The sequence below is a fragment of the Pristiophorus japonicus genome, chromosome 5 (genome assembly GCF_044704955.1).
Source record: "Pristiophorus japonicus isolate sPriJap1 chromosome 5, sPriJap1.hap1, whole genome shotgun sequence".
Lineage (NCBI taxonomy): Eukaryota > Metazoa > Chordata > Chondrichthyes > Pristiophoridae > Pristiophorus > Pristiophorus japonicus.
Window position 1 is genome coordinate 80342343 of NC_091981.1, and position 20538 is coordinate 80362880.

Consider the following 20538-nt stretch of genomic DNA (forward strand, 5'->3'; position numbering starts at 1 on the left):
AAAGGCCAACATTCCATTTGCCTTCCTGATGACTTGCTGTACCTGCATACTAACTTTTTGTGTTTCATGCACAAGGACCCCCAGGGTCCCTCTGTACTGCAGCACTTTGCAATTTTTCTCCATTTAAATTATAATTTGCTTTTCTATTTCTTCTGCCAAAGTGGATAACCTCACAATTTCCCACATTATACTCCGTGTGCCAATTTTTTCCCCACTCACTTAGCCTGTCTATATCCCTTTACAGATTTTTTGTGTCCTCCTTACAATTTGCTTTCCCACCCATCTTTGTATCATCAGCAAACTTGGCTATATTACACTCGGTCGCTTCATCCAAATCATTAATATAAATTGTAAATAGTTGAGAACCCAGCACTGATCCCAGTAGTACCCCACTAGTCACTGTTTGCCAACTGGAAAATGACCCATTTATCCCAACTCTCTGTTTTCTGTTAGTTAGCCAATCCTCTATTCATGCTAATATATTACCCCCAACCCCATGAACTTTTATCTTGTGCAGTAACCTCTTATGTGGCACCTTATCGAATGCCTTCTGGAAATCCAAATACATCACATCCATTAGTTCCCCCTTATCCACCCTGCTCGTTACATCCTCCAAGAACTCCAGCAAATTTGTCAAACATGATTTCCCTTACATAAATCCATGCTGACTCTGCTTGATTGAATTTTGCTTTTCCAAATATCCCGCTACTGCTTCCTTAATAATGGACTCCAGCATTTTCTCAATGACAGATGTTAGGCTAACTGGTCTATAGTTTCCTGCTTTTTGTCTGTCTCCTTTTTTAAATAGGGGCATTACATTTGCAGTTTTCCAATCCGCCGGGACCACCCCAGAATCCAGGGAACTTTGGTAGATTACAACCAATGTATCCACTATCTCTGCAGCCACTTCTTTTAAGACCCTAGGATGGAAGACATCAGGTCCAGGGGACTTGTCCACCTTTAGTCCCATTATTTTATTGAGTACTACTTCATTAGTGATAGTGATTGATTATCCACTATTGGGATGTTTTTACTGTCTGATAGTGTAGATGGGAGCAGAAAATTACAAAGAGACATTGACACATTAACCGAGTGGGGGAAAATGGCAGTTGGAGTGCAATGTGGGAAAGTGCGAGGTCATCCATTTTGGACCCAAGAAAGATAGATCATATTTTTTTCTAAAAGATGAGGTGTTAGGAACTGTGGATGTGCAGAGAAATTTAGAGGCCCAAGTACAGAAATCACTAAAAGCCAATGGACAGGTACAAAATATAATTAAAAAGAAGAATGGAATGTTGGCTTTTATCTCAAGAGATCTGAAATACAAAGGGCTGCAAGTTATGTTACAGCTGAACAGAGCTCTGGTTAGACGTTATCTGGAGTACTGCGTTTAGTTCTGGGCACTGCACCTCAGGAAGGATATATTGGCCTGGGGTGGGGGTGGGGGAGGGTGCAGTGCGGATTCACCAGAATGATACCAGGACTATAAAGTTTAAATTATGAGGACAGGTTGCACAGACTAGTCATGTAGTCCCTTGAATATAGATTTATGGGGACTTTGGATACTAAGGGAACCAAGGGATATGGGGATACTGCGGGAAGGTGGAGTTGAGATAGAAGATCAGCCATGATCTTATTGAATGGCGGAGCAAGCTCGAAGGGCCTATTCTTGCTTCTATTTCCTATGTTCTAATGGTCTAATTGAGATATTCAAGATGAGAGGAACTATTTCCTCTGGTCGGAAAGTCCAGAAAAAGAGGGGGGGTGGGGATTAGAGCCAGTCAGTCCAGGGGTGATGTCAGAAAGCATTTGTTCATACAAAGAGCAATGGAAATATGGAACTCTCTCCCCAAAAAGCTGTCGAGACTAGGACAATCGAAAATATCAAAACTGAGATTGATAGATTTTTGTTAGGCAAAGGTTAATGTTTACGGAACCATGGTGGGTATATAGGGGCCAAGTTTCGGCCCGAGTTGCTCCTGTTTTTTTGGAGCAACTGGTTTAGAATGGAGTATCTTAGAAATTGCAATTCTCGGCATTTAGTTTGCTCCAGTTCTAGTAAGTTAGAACAGTTTCAGTTTGGAACAGATTTTTTTTTTCAAAAGGGGGCGTGTCCAGCCACTTACGCCCGTTTTGAAAGTTTAGGCAGTGAAAACATACTCCAAACTAACTTAGAATGGAGTAAGTGTAGATTTTTGTACGCTCAGAAAAATCTTGTCTACACTTAGAAAATTAGGCATAGGTTACAAATCAGGCGTAGGGAATGGGGGGGGGGGGGTTAAAGGGAAGTTTACAAACATTAAACACTTCAGTTTTACAAATAAAGAGCCATCATCAATAATAAATGATAAATACATCAATAAATCAACCAATAAATCAATCAAAAAAAATTAATAAAAAATAAAATAAAATTTAAAAAATCAATAAATAAAACATTTTCTACTTACCGACTGCAGCACCGCGAGTCCCCCAACAGCCCCCCCCAGTGTGTCTCTATCAGTGTCTCTATCTCTCTGTCTGTCTGTGTGTGTGTCTCTCACTCTCTGTCTATCAGTGTCTGTGTTTCTGACAGCGAGGGGAGGGGGTGAAGGGGGGTGGGAGGTAGAGAGGGGTGGGCGTTAGGGAGGGGGAGGGGGGGAGGAGGAGGAGAAGGGGGGGAAGGAGAAGGGATGAAAGGAGAAGGGGTGGGAAAGGAGGGGGGAAGGAGAGAGGAGGGAGGGAGGGAAGGAGAGAGGAGGGAGGGAGGGAAGAGAGAGGAGGGAGGGAGGGAAGAGAGAGGAGGGAGGGAGGGAAGGAGAGGAGAGTGAACGGCCGGGCCCAAGACTTCGGGCTGGATTTACAGGTAGGTGGCGTCGGGTCTTGGGTCCCGGGTCCGCGGAGATCGGCGGGGGGGGCGGGCGGAAGAGAGAGAGAGTCGCGGAAGTCGGGTCGCCAGGGAGGGGAGGAGTTGGGGGAGCGGAGGTCGGATCCGGGGAGCGGGAGCGGCAGTCAAGTCGGGTCGGGTGGGAGGTGAGCCTTATCCACGCAGCCCCAGTGAGGCCATTCGGCCAGGGCTCGGGGCTGCGTGCTTCGGGCCCCTCCCACAGTTTTGGGCGCCTGGAGCTACTGCACATGCGCACCCACTGTAGCGCACATGTGCAGAGGTCCCGGCACTGTTTTCAGCGCAGGGACCTGGCTCTGCCCCCCACAGCTCATGCTGTGCCGCGCCCAGCCCCAGAGGACCCCTGCAGGGAGCCGGAGAATAGGTGAGTTTTTTTTAGGCGCACTTTGTGGCGCGAAAAACGGGCGTCCAGGTCCGGGCTGCGCCATTTTAGGCGTGGCCCGAAACTTGGGCCCATAGAGTTAAAATACAGATCAGCCATGATTTCATTCAATGGCAAAACAAGCTCAAGGAACTGAATGGCTTACTCCTATTCCTATGTTCCTAACTGAAGCATGGGAATAAATCATTAATGCAAAAAGCAGAGATAATTTTTAATTTAAAAAACCTGTAAATGGCACAAACCATGACTATCAGATTATCATATACAAACTATATTAAAACTCCCAAGCACAACTTCTCTGATACACTGCTCCTTTGGCTCAAAGTATTAAGGACTAAATTAATCTGAAGCAGGATGCAGATACTGATTTTAGTTCCAGTGTTTTCATTTATTAAAATCCCTTCACATCACACTCTTGAGATTAACCTTCCATATATTGTAAAGAATGTTTCTGTGAGATGCCAATGAGTTTAAATTCTCACTTTTAGGTTTTCGTACTTAGTTTCAAAGGCCATTTAGATAGCTTCTTGTTTGATCCTTTTAATTGTCTGATCATTACACCTGAGGCTGTCAAATACTGTTCTGCTTAACAGTCATCTGATCTTACAAAGGCATTTCAATATTTGTATCTATGGAGTATATTGTTGAATGTAACATCAACTGGTTACACACACACTCCACTCACAGGCAGTTTTGATGTCCTCTTCTTTAAAACTGTAGCTAGTGCCAATGACCTTATCTTGTGTTGTTGGATACAGAGTAATCAGTCGGTATTATGTTCAACAATGCATTCTGCTCACTGGCACCTTAAACATACAGAACTTAAATTTTAAATAGAAGTGTGTGTAAAGAGCTAGGGAGCAGACCAGAGATAGACAAGATTTTTGAGCGATAAGGGAATAAAGGGTTATGGGGAGCGGGCAGGGAAGTAGAGCCGAGTCCATGATCAGATCAGCCACGATCTTAGTAAATGGCAGAGCAGGCTCGAGGGGCCAGGTGGCCTACTCCAGCTCCTATTTCTTATGCTCTTACGAGGAAAATAAATTAGCTGGTCACTGCATATTCGGCAGTGCATACTCCGATTACCAGCTCCCAAATAATTTTGCTCCCATCCCCAGGTGGGTGGGAGATTTGGGGCTCAGGCAAAAAGAAGTCTGTCAACAATTCTATGCTGGAGTTACCTGTATAAGATACTAGTCTTTGCTTTGCAAACGCAACAGATTAGCAGTAATGTAGAGAACAGATAGTCTATGTTTCAAGTGTGTACACCCTTTGAGGAAATGCACCTGAAATACAGAATGCTCTCTCCACAGATGCTGACTAATCTGTTGTGCATTTCCAGCTTTGCATTTACTATTTTTGTTTCAGATTTCCAGCATCTGCAGCGTTTGCTTTTTACCTAGCAGTAATATACCTCCAATCAGAGTCTATTGTTTCAGCACAGGTAAGAACAAACTGTAAAACTTTTTCTCATGCTGAAACTAACTAATCTGATTAACGCAGCAATAGCATGGTGGCCCCGACCTGCGAGAGACCAGCAGCGGCAGGTCGGGGCCATAAAAGGAGCGGCGAGCAGCGGCCATGGGCAGCGTGGCGGCGTACCACTTCAGGGAGCAGCGCGAGCTGGGGCAGGAGGGCAACGGCGGCGAAGAGGGACATCATCAAGGTCCAGGTCGGTGATTGGAGCGTGGGCAGGTACAGCAGAGAGCGGCGAGGTCGAGGCGAAGGAGTGGTGAGAGAATGTAGAGGGATGTGATCGGGGCCCAGGAGAGGCGTGAGTTCGGGGCCAGAAGAGGCGAGGGCCCAGGGGCAGCATGGGCCAGCCCACACTGCGATATGTGTGCGCACTAGGCCCATGCAGCAGAGCTGGTCTCCAGTCGTCTTGGGTAATCCTTGCCATTGGACCAAGACCTCTGTCAAGCCTGTGTGGTGCCTGGTGTTAAAAAAATTCAAGCAAAGGCATCTTCCACCCTTCTAGATATAGTTCTGGACCTGGAATATTAGGTCCTTCACTGAAACACCTATGAACTCATCCTTTTTTGTTGTGGAAGCAACTGCCTATGATGTTGATGATGAGCTACTGATCATTAGAAACAGAGCTTTGTCAAAGACAGTCAGACCATGACTAGATTACAAGAAATCCTGAGTGGTCTCCGATGGTCCCTTTAAGGGAGCAGCACGGCAGCCTGACCCAGCAGTCTGCACGGCCCCCGGCCTGCGAGCACCATCGGAACAGGCCGGGGAGCAGAAGGAACAGCGTGGCGGCATACCACTCCAGGGAGCAGCACGTGCTGGAGCAGGAGAGCAATGGCAGCGAAAAGGGACGTCATCAAGGTCCAGGTCGGTGATTGGGCAGGTACAGCAGGCGCGGCGAGGTCGGGGCGAAGGAGCGGCGAGAGACCGTAGAGGGATGTGATTGGGACCCAGGAGAGGCGTGAGTTTGGGACCGAGGGCCCAGGGGCAGCACGGGCCAGCCCACACTGCGATATGTGTGTGCACTAGGCCCGTGCAGCAGAGCTGGTCTCCAGTCGTCCTGGGTAATCCTTGCCACTGGACCAAGACCTAGCTCTGTCAAGCCCGTGTGGTGGCTGGTGTGCAACGGGCACAGGCATCTTCCACCCTTCAAGATTTAGTTCGGGACTTGGAATATTAGGTCATTCATTGAAACACCGTGAACTTTTTGTCGTGAAAGCAAGTCATCCTCGATTCAAGGGACTGCCTATGATGATGATGACAAGAAACTAAAAAAAAAAAAATCTTACTGCATAACATGACTCAAATATAATGGGGCAGTAGCAATAACAAAATGTGTAATTTGGACAAACATAGTCATCTCAATGAATTTATGATGGAATTAAGTCGGTTGACAGAAGTCCAAATAAGGATAAGAAAAAAGCAGCAAATGACAGAAATCAAATCCCTGTACAGAAAATGATGGAATTACACATTAGCATCTGAAAAGAGAAACGATAGGTTAACATTTCTGGTGTTGACCCTTTTTCAGTTTCCAGTATTTTCTGTTTTTATTTTCTTTAGCATCGACGAGGGGTTAATGAAAACCAATCTTCAGGTTCAGTGAAATAGATTTCTAATTCAATAAGCTGAGGTCAACCACCACCAGATGGTGCTGTAGTAACAAAGCAACATTTTCAAAAACAGTATTGATTGTAAGAAAGGCAAAAACTTGCTGTTACTTCAGTGGCAAGTGAGACTACTTGTAATCAGTGTCTTTACTTTCAGTATTAGCAACTCTCGCAATAGAGACGCGATGCTCGGAAAAAATTACATAATTTACGCATGCACAAAAAAAATCATCGAAGCCGCCGTCTGCTGCATGGCCCCCCAACACCCTGGCATGTCAGTCACAGCCTGCCGCAAGCGGGAGAAGAAGCTGGTGCGGGAGCCGGGAGCTGGGCGCGCAGCCTCACAACCGGCAGTGCGAGCAGCGCAGCTCGACCTACATCGACATCATGTCGACAGCTTCATCTGCACAGCGTGCAGTGTATCCTGCGAATGCCGCCCGGCCGCTTGGGAATGCCTATACGGGGAGTGGGTACAGTAATACTGTTGCCGCGTTATTCAGTGTCCCGATTGCTGGACACTACACTCATCCCTTGGTCATTTGGGTTAACACAAATTAGATAACGGTGGTCAATAACTGGAAACACGCAGCCAGTTGATCAGCAGGTGATTCAGGATAACAAGTTAGTTCTGACTCCTGTCAGTGTTCAGTAACTGGCGGGCCTTCAGATTTATTGGCTTTAATCTTTGGCAGGAGAGCATTTCTGTCATTGTCACCATAGAAGCTGGAGTCCATTCAATCCGTCGTGTACGTCAGCTCCTTGCTAGGGCAATCCAAAAACAAATCCCCTTGCGGCACTCTCTCCGCCCTGTATTATACATTTTTTCATTAAAAGACGCAATATTCTCTGCCTCAAACTATTCCTTTTGGCAAAGCATTTCATGTTCCAACAGCAATCTGTGCAAATAAATTTATCTTAACAAATATGAAGAAAGGCTTGGAAAAATAAAAGCAATTTTTTGTGAGAACACAGAAGATTAAATTTGCTTTGATAGAGATGTTTTGAAATAATGAAGTCGGTAGAATGAGGTGTGTTTCCAAAGATTTTGGGGGCAAGGGTGTTCTAGACTAAGGTGACACAACATTTACACAAACGATTGTGAGGCTGAAGAATGCAACATTTAAGAATAGGTGGTTGCAGGAAAGGGGAATAAAGCCACGAATGAGGTTTATAAACCAACTGTCAATCTATATTGCAAAAGCAAAATACTGCGGATGCTGGAATCTAAAATAAAAACAGAAAATGCTGGAAATCTCAACGGATCAGGTAGCATTCGTGGAGAAACAGTTAAGCATCTATGGAGAAACAGGGTTAACGTTTCTCGATTCTTTTTTTCTCCCCTTGTCCACTCTCTTCCCACCTACATCCGCGACTCCTCCAACACCCTTTGCCACTTCAACAGTTTCTAGTTTCCTGGCCCCGTTTCCTTTTCACTATGGAAGTCCAAGCCCTCTACATTTTTATCACCCACCAGGATGGCCTTAGGGCGCTCTGCTTCTTCCTCGAGCAGAGGCCCCAACCAGTCCCCATCCACCACCACTCTTCTCCGCCGAGCTGAACTTGTTCACAAGACAAACGTAGGTCCCTTGCAGTCAGAATCAGGTGAATTTATAATGGGGAACAAAGAAATGGCAGACCAGTTGAACAAATACTTTGGTTCTGTCTTCAGGAAGGAAAACACAAATAACCTTCCGGAAATACTAGGGGACGGAGGGTCTAGAGAGAAGGAGGAACTGAAGGAAATCCTTATTAGTCAGGAAATTGTGTTAGGGAAATTGATGGAATTGAAGGCCAATAAATCCCCAGGGCCTGATAGTCTGCATCCCAGAGTACTTAAGGAAGTGGCCCTAGAAATAGTGGATGCATTGGTGATCATTTTCCAGCCGTCTATCGACTCTGGATCAGTTCCGATGGATTGGAGGGTAGCTAATGTAACACCACTTTTTAAGAAAGGAGGGAGAGAGAAAATGGGGAATTATATACCGGTTAGCCTGACATCAGTAGTGGGGAAAATGTTGGAATCAATTATTAAAGATGAAATAGCAGCGCAATTGGAAAGCAGTGACAGGATCGGTCCAAATCAGCGTGGATTTATGAAAGGGAAATCATGCTTGACAAATCTTCTAGAATTTTTTGAGGATATAACTAGTAGAGTGGACAAGGGAGAACCAGTGGATGTGGTGTATTTGGACTTCCAAAAGGCTTTTGACAAGGTCCCACACAAGAGATTGGTGTGCAAAGTTAAAGCACAAGGTATTGAGGGTAATGTACTGACGTGGATAGATAACTGGTTGGCAGACAGGAAGCAAAAAGTAGGAATAAATGGGTCCTTTTCAGAATGGCAGGCAGTAACTAGCAGGGTGCCGCAGGGCTCAGTGCTCGGACCCCAGCTATTTATAATATACATCAATGATTTAGATGAAGGAATTGAGTGTGTTGTGTATCTGTAAAGCATGCACTCCCATGTTCCACCACCAGGGAGCTCATCCCCTGAAGCCCCAAAGGGATTCCAGTATCCCTTGGGAGCACTTTATATAAGCCGGCCCCGAAGGCCTGTTCTTCACTCTGGAGTGCCTTATTAAAGACTGAGATCACTGTTACATTAACCTCCCTGTGTGCAGCCTCATCTGTGTTAGGAACACAATAGAGTGTAACACCTCCAAGCTTGCAGATGACACTAAGCTGGGCGGCAGTGTGAGCTGTGAGGAGGATGCTAAGAGGCTGCAGGGTGACTTGGACAGGTTAGGTGAAGGGGCAAATGCATGGCAGATGCAGTATAATGTGGATAAATGTGAGGTTATCCACTTTGGTGGCAAAAACACGAAAACAGAATATTATCTGAATGGCGGCAGATTAGGAAAAGGGGAGGTGCAACGAGACCTGGGTGTCATGGTACATCAGTCATTGAAAGTTGGCATGCAGGTACAGCAGGTGGTGAAGAAGACAAATGGCATGTTGGCCTTCATAGCTAGGTGATTTAAGTATAGGAGCAGGGAGGTCTTACTGCAGTTGTACAGGGCTTGGTGAGGCCTCACCTGGAATAGTGCGTTCAGTTTTGGTCTCCTAATCTGAAGAAGGACGTTCTTGCTATTGAGGGAGTACAGCGAAGGTTCACCAGACTGATTCCCGGGATGGCAGGACTGACATATGAGGAGAGACTGGATCGACTGGGCCTGTATTCACTGGAGTTTAGAAGGATGAGAGGGGATCTCATAGAAACAATATAAGATTTTGACGGGACTGGACAGGTTAGATGCAGGTAGAATGTTCCCAATGTTGGGGAAGTCCAGAACCAGGGTACACAGTCTAAGGATAAGGGGTAAGCCATTTAGGACCAAGATGAGGAGAAACTTCTTCACTCAGAGAGTTGTTAACCCTTGGAATTCTCTACCGAGAGAGTTGTAGAGAGTTGTTGATGCTAGTTCGTTGGATATATTCAAGAGGGAGTTAGATATGGCCCTTACAGCTAAAAGGATCAAGAGGTATGGAGAGAAAGCAGGAAAGGGATAATGAGGTGAATGATCAGCCATGATATTGAATGGTAGTGCAGGCTCGAAGGGCCGAATGGCCTACTCCTGTACCTATTTTCTATGTTTCACACATTGAACAACTTCTCCTTTAACTCCACTCACTTCCTTCAAAGTAAAGGTGTTGCTATGGGAATCTGCACGGGTCTTAGCTATGCCAGCCATTTCGTAGAATATGTAGAAAATTCTTTGTTCCCGTCCTACTCGGTTCACCTCCATCACCTCTTTTTCCGGTGCATTGAAGACTGTATTGGTGCCGTTTCCTTCTCTCGCCAACTACAAAATTTCATTTACTTTGCATCCAATTTCCATCCTTCCCTCACCATCACATGGTCTATCTCCGACTCTTCTCTTCCCCAACTTCTGTGTCTCCATTTCTGGTGATAGACTATTGACAAACATCCACTATAAGCCCACTGACTCCTACAGCTATCTGAACTACACTTCCTCCCACCTCGCATCCGGTCAGGACTCAATTCCATTCTCCCAGTTTCTCCATCGCATCTGCTCCGACAACGCCACCTTCCACACTAGTTGCCCCTGACATGTCTTCCTTTTTCCTCAATCGAGGATTCCCCTCCGCGATGGTTAACATAACCCTCAACCATGTCCATTCTCCCACACCTCTGCTCTCACCCCTTCCCCTTCCTTTCAGAATCATGACAGGGTTCCCCTTGTCCTCACCTTTCACCCCACCAGCCTCCACGTTCAACGGGTCATCCTCCTCCACCATTTCCGCCACCTCCAGCGTGATCCCACCACCAATCACATCTTCCCCTCCTCTCCCCTCTCAGCATTTCGAAGGGACCGCTCCCTCCACGGGATCCTGGTCCATTCCGCGGTCACCCCCATCACCCCCTCCCATTCCCACAGTACCTTCCCGTGGAAGCGCAGGAGATGCAACACCTGCCCTTTTACCTCCTCCCTTCCCACTGTCCAGAGCCCCAGATATTCCTTCCAAGTGAAACAGCAATTTACTTGTAATTCTTTAAATTTAGTATACTGTATTCGCTGCTCATGATGTGGTCTTTTCTACATTGGGGAGACCAAACACAGATTGGGTGATTGCTTTGCAGAACACCTCTGTTCAGTCCATAAACATGACCCCGAGTTGTCACTGTAATTCCCCACTGCATTCCTCTCCGACATCTCCGTCCTCGGCCTGCTACACTATTCCAATGAAGCTCAACGCAAGCTCGAGGAACAGCACCTCATCTTTCATTTAGGCACTTTACAGCCCTCTGGACTCAACATCGAGCTCAACAATTTCAGACCATAACCTCTGCCCACATTCTGCTTCTTTTACTCCTTTTTTTTAAAATCCCCCCCCCCCACCGATCTTATGGGTTTTTTTTCTGTTTCCCATGGCAGCTGGTAATTATTCCGCCATTCACACCCTATCTAGACTCATCTTTTTCTCACTTCTGCCATTACCATCTCAAGTCAGCTCATCATCCCTTTTGTCTCCCTAATCTCTCCTGTCTTCCACCCTATCAAAGACCTTCCCTATTGTTCTTTCCTCCCCTCCCACTTTCAGTGCTCCTTCAGAATCTGTTCATTTTGAACATTCGCCAGTTCTGACGTAGGCTCATCAACCTGAAATGTTAATTCCTTTTCCCTCTCCACATATGCTGCCTGATCCGCTGAGATGTCAATCTATATTCGTTTATGCTTGAAAAAAATAGCGACTCGTGATTTCTATATCAAATCTCATGATTTTTAAGAGTTTGTCTCCTGATTTATGAGGTGGTGAGGTTGGCAATCCTGTTACTTTAAATGCTGATTTAAATCCATGAGCGGCTCACTTTAGGACAAAAAGGCCTGGATCAGAATTTTGTTTTAGAGGTCAACATCTGTAAATCACAGGCCAGAGAACAAAATAGAGTCTCTAGAGGAGGATTTGGGGGGCGTGAGTGGGGAGAACAAAAGCAAATTCCATCTATACGTTATTATTCTTAATCTACAAAGCAAGTATTTTCTTCAGGGTAGAAAGTCCAGACAAAATATATTGGGAATTCTTGTCACCATGGTGCTGACATCGAAGACGAGGTTCAATACTGCCTCCAGTGCAGCCTTCGGCCGCCTGAGGAAGAGAGTTTTCGAAGATCAGGCCCTCAAATCTGGCACCAAGCTCATGGTCTACAGGGCTGTAGTGATACCCGCCCTCCTGTATGGCTCAGAGACGTGGACCATATGCAATAGACACCTCAAATCGCTGGAGAAATACCACCAACGATGTCTCCGCAAGATCCTGCAAATCCCCTGGGAGGACAGATGCACCAATGTTAGTGTCCTCGATCAGGCCAACATCCCCAGCATCGAAGCACTGACCACACTCAACCAGCTCCGTTGGGCGGGCCATACTGTTCGCATGCCTGACACAAGACTCAAAGCAAGCGCTCTACTTGGAACTCCTGCACAGCAAGCGAGCCCCAGGTGGGCAGAGGAAATGCTTCAAGGACACCCTCAAAGCCTCCTTGATAAAAATGCAACATCCCCACCAACACCTGGGAGTCCCTGGCCAAAGACCGCCCTAAGTAGAGGAAGAGCATCTGGGAGGGCGCTGAACACCTCGACTCTCGTCGCCGAGAGCATGCAGAAAGCAAGCGCAGGCAGCGGAAGGAGCGTGTGGCAAACCAGACACCCCACCCACCCTTTCCTTCAACTGTCCCACCTGTGCCAGCGACTGTAATTCCCGTATTGGACTGTTCTGTCACCTAAGAACTCACTTTTAGAGTGGAAGCAAGTCTTCCTCGATTTCGAGGGACTGCCTGTGATTGATTGATTGATTGATCCTTTCTTCAATATGGAAACCAAAACTGCACGCAGTATTCCTGGTGTGGCCTCACCAATATAACTAAACTTTTGTGATGTTTGACAAATTTGCTGGAATTCTTTGAGGATGTAACGAACAGGGTGGATAAAGGGGAACCAGTGGATGCGGTGTATTTGGACTTCCAGAAGACATTTGACAAGGTGCCACGTAAAAGGTTACTGCACAAGATAAAAGTTCACGGGGTTGGAGGTAATATATTAGCATGGATAGAGGATTGGCTAATTAACAGAAAACAAAGTAGGGATAAATGGTTCATTCTCGGGTTGGCAATCAATAACTAGTGGGGTGCCGCAGGGCTCAGTGCTGGGACCCCAACTATTTTACAATCTATTAACGACTTGGATGAAGGGGCCGAGTGTAACGTAGCCAAGTTTGCTGATAATACAAAGATGAGAGGCAAAGCAATGTGTGAGAACGACACAAAAAACCTGCAAAAGGACATAGACAGGCTAAGTGAGTGGGCAAAATTTGGCAGATGGAGTATAATGTGGGAAAGTGTGAGGTTATGCACTTTGGCAGAAAAAAAATCAAAGAGCAAGTTATTATTTAAATGGAGAAAAATTGCAAAGTGTTGCAGTACAGTGCATGAAACAGAAAAGGATAGTATGCAGGTACAGCAAGTGATCAGGAGGGCCAATGGAATCTTGGCCTTTATTGCAAAGGGGATGGAGTATAAAAGCAGGGAAGTCTTACTACAACTGTACAGGATATTGGTGAGGCCACACCTTGAGTACTGTGTACAGTTTTGGTCTCCATATTTAAGGAAAGATATACTTGCATTGTATCCTGTTCAGAGAAGGTTCACTAGCTGGATTCCAGAGATGAGGGGGTTGATTTATGGAGATAGGTTGTGTAGATTAGGCCTATACACATTGGAGTTCAGAAGAATGAGAGGTGATCTTATCGAAACATACAAGATAATGAGGGGGCTCGACAAGGTGGATGCAGAGAGGATATTTCCACTCATAGGGGAAACTAAAACTAGGGGACATAGGCTCAGAATAAGGGGCTGCCCATTTAAAATTGAGTTAAGGAGGAGTTTCTTCTCTCAGGGGGTTGTAAATCTATGGAATTCTGCCCCAGAGAGCTGTGGAGGCTGGGTCATTATCTCTGCCTTAAATATATTCATTAGACAGATTTTTGAGTGATAGGGGAGTAAAGGGTTATGGGGAGTGGGCAGAGAAGTGGAGCTGAGTCCATGATCAGATCAACCATGATCTTATTGAATGGCTCAATGGGCCAAATGGCCTAATCCTGCTTCTATTTCTTATGTTCTTATGATCTTAAGTCAGAAAACAAAGTTGAGATCAAAAGATTGAGTTAATGTTGAAGAAATGTTATGACTGTGAGAACTGAACTTATTTTAGCACACAGTAAATTAACACATTTGCCATTAATTTTTAGTGAGACTTAAAAATAAAAATAAGGTTTTAACTATTATAAATTGGTGTTGCTCATGCTGTTTATGGCAATGTTTAAACTCGTTGATGACATTTTCTGATCATGTTTCTCTCTAGAACATTTTCACATTTTATTTAAATGATATAAAGATTATTCCAGAAGATTATCACCCTGGCTTCCCCATCAGAGCCAACATTCTGAATTGCAACGAGTCTGACCATACAGTAATAGGAAATCATGGATGCATTACACTCATTGGGCCCAAGTTTCGGCCTCAGTTGCTCCTGATTTTTTGGAGCAACTGGTGTAGAACAGAGTATCTTAGAAATTCAAATTCTCGTCATTGTGTTTGTTCCAGTTCTAGCATGTTAGAACAGTTTCACTTTGGAACAGAATTTTTTTTTCAAAAGGGGGCGTGTCCGGCCACTTACGCCTGATTTCAAAGTTACGGCAGTGAAAACTTACTCCAAACTAACTTAGAATGGAGTAAGTGAGGATTTTTGTACGCTCGAAAAAACCTTGTCTACACTTTAGAAAATCAGGCGTAGGTTACAAATCAGGCGTAGGGAATTGGGGGGGGGGTTTAAAGGGAAGTTTACAAACATTAAACACTTCAGTTTTACAACTAAAGAGCCATCATCAATAATAAATGATAAAAACATCAATAAATCAACCAATACATCAATCAAAAAAAATGAATAAGAAATAATTTTTAAAAAATCAATAAATAAAACATTTTCTACTTACCGACTGCAGCACCGGGAGCCCTCCAACAGCATGCTGGGATGCCCCCCCAGTGTGTCTCTGTCAGTGTCTCTATCTCTCTGTCTGTCTGTCTGTGTGTGTCTCTCACTCTCTGTCTGTCAGCGTCTGTGCTTCTGACAGCGAGGGGAGGGGGAGGAGGGGGAGGGGAGGGAGGGAGGCAGAGGGGGAGGGAGGGAAGGGGGAGGGATGGGGGAGAGAAGGGGGGGGAGGAGAAGGGGAAGGGGGGAGGAGGAGAAGGGGAAAGAGAAGGGGGGAGAGGAGAAGGGGAAGGGGGGAGGAGAAGGGGAAAGGGGGGAGAGGAGAAGGGGAAAGAGAAGGGGGGAGAAGGGGAAGGAGAGGGGGGGAGAAGGGGAAGGAGAGGGGGGGAAAGGAGAAGGGGGAAAGGAGAAGGGGGGAAAGGAGAAGGGGGGAAAGGAGAAGGGGGGAAAGGAGAAGGGGGGAAAGGAGAAGGGGGGAAAGGAGAAGGTGGGGGAAAGGAGAAGGGGGGGTAAGGAGAAGGGGGGTGGTAAGGAGAATGGGGTGGAGGGAAAGGAGAAGGGGGGGGAGGGGAGAAAGGAGAAGGGGGAGGGAGGCTGAACGGGCCGGGCCCGGCCAGGCCCAAGACTTCGGGCAGAGCCCGTCCCCAGCACCAGATTTACAGGTAGGTGGCATTGGATCGGATCGGGTCCGGGGTCGGTAGCGCAGGTCGGGGTCAGTGGGGGGGTTGCGGTCGGGAGCACGGGTCGGGTTGGTTCGGCTGGGGGCAGGAGAGCGCCAGGCGCCCTCGGGGGCAGAGGGAGGTCGGGTCCGGGTGGAGGTTAGGTTGGTTCGGGGAGCGCGGGTCGGTTCGGGTCGCGGAGGGGAGGGGGGGGCGGCAGAGGGAGGTCGGGTCGGTTCGGTTTGTGTCGGGGGGGGGGGAGGGAGAGGGAGGTCAGGTCGAGTGGGGGGGAGCGCAGGTCGGGGGCGGGGGCGCGGGAGTCGAGTCGGGTCGGGAGGAAGCAGGAGCTGGCCGTGGGAGGCAGCCTTATGCACGCAGCCCCAGTGAGGCCATTCGGCCAGGGCTCGGGGCTGCGTGCTTCGGGCCCCTCCCACACAGTTTTGGGCGCCTGGAGCTACTGCAGATGCGCGCCCACTGTAGTGCGCATGTGCAGAGGTCCCGGCACTGTTTTCAGTGCAGGGACCTGGCTCCGCTCCCTGCAGCTCGTGCTGCACCGCGCCCGACTCCAGAGGACCAGCAGGGAGCCGGAGAATATGTAAGGTTTTTTTAGGCGCACTTTGTGGCACGAAAAACATGCATGTCAGCTACCAAATTAATATGGAGGAAGATGGATCAGCTGGCTTGGGGTAGATAAGTGCATGTTAAAACAATTCTAGTACATTCAAAAAGGGCACAGTGTAATTGCTGAAGAAAATATGAAATACTTTTCCTTTACTTGCTCTTAAATATTGTATCATACTTTAGTTTTGCAGTCTTCACATCATATAAACTCACAAAGGGCCCAAATTTGGCTAGTACAGATTTCTGGTGCACTCACCAGAGGTGCGCCGCTTTTGTTGAACTTCAGGCTGAGTTTGGCCACTCCCCAGCCTCTCCCCCATGGTGGCGTAGTGTGGCAACTAGATTTAGGACAGAGCCAGGTCCCGGTGCTGAAAACAGTGCCGGGACCTCTGCACATGCACGCTAATGTGTGCGCGCATGCGCAGTAGCACCTCACCCCCAGAATCTGACACAGGCTGTGTGGGAGGGGCCAACGCTCGCCATCCCTATTCCGGGCCGAGTGGCCTGCTGCACAGGCCGGTCGCTGAGGGCTGCAAGAGACAGGTTGATTGGGAGGGGGGGCGGAGAGTTTTGATCGGGGGTGGGTGGGTGGGCGGTGGGAGAGAAGAGGAGTTTTTCGCGAGGGGGGGGGGGTGTGTGGCTGAAGAGTTTTGATCCGGCAGAGGGGGCTCCTCCCCTGGCCAGGGCGGGCCCGCTGTGGATCTCTTCCCCCCCCCCACACCGCCCCACTCCGTTAAGATGCCGCGTTCACCACCCACCACCCCCAGCCGCCTGCCCAACCTGCCACGTTGAGTCTACTCCCTGCCTCCCCCCCGTTCAGATGCGGTGTTCTCTCGCACCTATCTCAGGCCAAAGGGACTCCCGCATGGTCAGCCACTGCCGAGTTTAGTTGAAAGTAGGATTTGCGTCAGTTCTTTATTTGTTAATTTAATTATTTACTTCAGTTCTTTATTTTTTATTGAATGCTTATTACTTTTTGTGCTTTGTTTGGTGATTGGTGTTGCTTTAAATGTAGTTACTTGCGCTGATTCCTTAACTCTAGGTAAGGTTTTTCTGTGCGGACAGAAGTGGCAACATACGCTGGCCTCAGTTAGTTTGGAGCAACTATTTGCTGGCCAAACTCGCTTAAATGGCCAAAACAGGCATAAGTGGCTGGGAACGACCCCTTTTGAAAAAAAAAACTAAAAAAAAACAATTAACTCACACTGGCGCAAATTAAATGGCCAGAATTGCAACTAAATAGATACTCCAGAAAAATCAAGTTGCTCCAAAAAAAACGGAGCAACTCCTGGGGAAATTTGGGCCATTGGGTTAGAGTTTCCCTAACCTGTTTTTCTGGAGCCCTCACCCGAGGTGTCCGCCGCCAAGCACGCCGAAAAAAAGGCGTCCGCATTCTGGCCGCTCCCCAGTCTCTCCTTGGTCGTGGCGCAGCGTGACCCAATGGATTGGGGGCGGAGCCAGGTCCCAGCACTGAAAACCGTGCTGGGACCTCTGCACATGCACGCTAGAGTCTGCGCGCATGTGCAGTAGCTCCTGGCAGGCCGTTTCTACAAACACGCGCTGCAGGCTGTGTGGGACGGGCCTGAAGCACGCCGTCCCTAGCCCTGGCCAATTGGGCTCCCTCATTGGCGGCCCGCTGCATTCCCTAAGGTAGGTCTTTTATTTTTTATTTGTTATTTACTGATTGCTTATTACTTTGGTCTTGGTGCTTTAGGTGCAGGGTTCCTTCTATTTTATTTGTTAATTAATTGCTTACTTTTTGTGCTTTGTTTGGTGCTGGGTGGTGCTTTAAATGTAGTTACTTGCGCCGATTCCTTAACTCTAGGTAAGGTTTTTCTGTGCGAACAGAAGTGGCAACATACTCTGGCCTAAGTTAGTTTGGAGCAACTATTTGCTGGCCAAACACCTAAAACAGGGGTAAGTGGCTGGGAACACCCTCTTTTGAAAAAAAAACAAACTAAACAAAAACCTAACTAACTCCTTACACTGGCACAAATTAAATGGTCAGAATTGCAACTAAAAAGATAGTCCAGAAAAATCAAGTTGCTCCAAAAAAAAAAAGGAGCAACTCCTGGAGAAATTTGTGCCCAGTGTTTAATCTGGTGAAGCCCTCTGAAACATGGTGATTTCTGAATTAGGTTTCCAAATGACAATGTCTCACTGTCTAACATAATGGCATTAAATACCATAAAAGTTAAAAGCCATTCCATTTTTTAAATATCCCAAATAGCTAAAAATACAATATTTTGATTAATGAGGATAGTTATGGTGCATAATGTGAAAGTCCTGCTTTTATAGGAGTACACTGGTTCCTCCCTTATTCTGCAAATTTGCAAAAACACTAGCAAAGTGTCAGAGATTGGGAATTGGAGACAACTTAAATGTAATAGCGAGGCAGAAAAAAAAGTTTTTTGTTGGGAAGGAGAGGGACATAAGTATCCGCTGCAGCCAATGTTCCCATTACGCTGTGTGGCTGCACAGCAGTCCCACGCAGGCCACTCACAGCTTTTTAATGCAATGAATGGGCCGCGCAGCCCGCTAAAGGGACGGTGCACCCCAAAAAAAATTAGATGGAACATTGGCTGCAGCTGAGAACTACGCCTTCAAATCACTACAAATAATACTACTACAATTTAGTAATAAAATCCACTACTTGTTTCTGTGCAACTGCTAGTAAATTACATAAAAATAAAATATGTAGAATTGAAGGAAGTACAAACAACTGAGCTCGAGTTCAAAGAATTAATACAAAATAAACACTAGACATAGCATGTGGAATTTCAAAATGTATACAAAGAAACTTAACCAATGCTATTAAGGAAGTGAACAAAATAAAATTACCACTTATACCTGCCCCCTATAGATGTTCAGTAGTCTCAGGAATTTGGTAGAAATGCTGAATCAGGGCTATTCATGGGCTAATTTCACAGGAAGACTTTTAACTGGTGATAGTACTGGTGATGTACTGAACAACTGCAGTTGTCAAAAAGTAAAAATACAGCAGAATTTCAGGTGGCAGAAAAAAAGGTGCTGTAAATCTGAAGTAGAAGATTCTGTAACATACAGCTGTTCCATCAGTATCTCAGGGAAAAAACATGTTTTCAGATGTGATTGAGCAAATGTGCATTTCCAGCATTTACTGTTGAATTCAGCTGGCGATACTATCCATCACCAACATGTGGGTCCTGTGCATCTCTTAAAAAAATTCATAGTATTACATCTTCACCCTCCAGCCTGCATGAGTAAAGATATTTTAATACAGGGTTTGCATATCCTCACCTGTGCAACTTCTTCAAAATCCTCATGCCGTTTTTGTAAAGCCCTGGCTCTATGCAGTGATTTCCCCACTCCAGTGTGTTTGCTGAGAAAGGCTTCTCCATGGTTTTCAATCCAGTCCAATACCTGCAACATTTAATGAAAGCACTGAATTATGAACCCACTGTTAGATATTTTGTCCAAAGCAATGATCATAATATGAATTCTAGTGATGATCAATAGATTCTCAATTTTGTAATAAATGTAATCAGCGATTAAGATAAAGGACATTATTAGTTAAATAAATCTCCTCTCGTTTATCAACCACAGTCGACATGCTTTGGACTGCCACAATTGAAGGGAAACAATGAAGACACCAACTGATGTGCCTTTAACATAGAAAAAAGTCCCAAAGTACTTCAGAGGTACTGTTTGTTTAATATGGGGTTTCATAGATGGTATATTTATGGCCTGAGATTTTTAGTTCCATTATTCCTTACAGTAAAAACCAGTGTAAAATTCTCACTTGCATACAGGCTTTTATGACCTGGAAACTTGGTGATGTGTTTATGCACTGATGCAATTGTTAAGCATCAGCCTGACATAGTCATACTCACAGAATCAAACACTTCAGCCAATGTCCCGGACTCCTCCATCACCATCCTGTCCTGGCCCACGAGTAGAACAGGTCCACCAGAGGTGGCAGCACAGTGGTATGCAGCCAGGAGGGAGTGGAGCTGGGAATACTCCATGAAGTCTCATGGATTCAGGTTGAGCGTGGGCAAGGAAACCATCTACCACCCTCCCACAGCTAATGAATCAGTACTTCTCGATGTTTAGCTCCACTTGGAAGAAGCACTTAGGGTAGCAAGAGTACAGAATGTACTCTGGGTGGGGGACTTCAATGTCCATCACCAAGAGTGGCTCGGCAGCACCACTACTTACCTAGCTGGCCGAGTCCTGAAGGACATAGCTGCCAGATTGGGACTACGGCAGGTGATGCGAGAACTAACACGAGAGAAAAAACCTATTTGGTCTCATCTTCACCAATCTACCTATCGCAGATGCATCTGTCCATGACAGTATTGGTAGAAGTGACCACCACACAATCCTTGTGGCGATGAAGTCCCGTCTCCACACGGAGTACACC

General features: G+C 46.4%; 1 protein-coding gene across 3 annotated transcripts in view; it reads right to left on the reverse strand.

Moving 5' to 3' along the window:
- Positions 1–20538, reverse strand: part of LOC139264385 (triple functional domain protein) — a 760938-nt gene that overhangs the window by 366393 nt on the left and 374007 nt on the right. For all 3 annotated transcript variants that reach the window (XM_070880754.1, XM_070880753.1, XM_070880752.1), the window contains exon 10: positions 19413–19535. In XM_070880754.1, coding sequence (XP_070736855.1) covers positions 19413–19535 — 123 coding nt within the window. The remainder of the gene's footprint in view (positions 1–19412; positions 19536–20538) is intronic.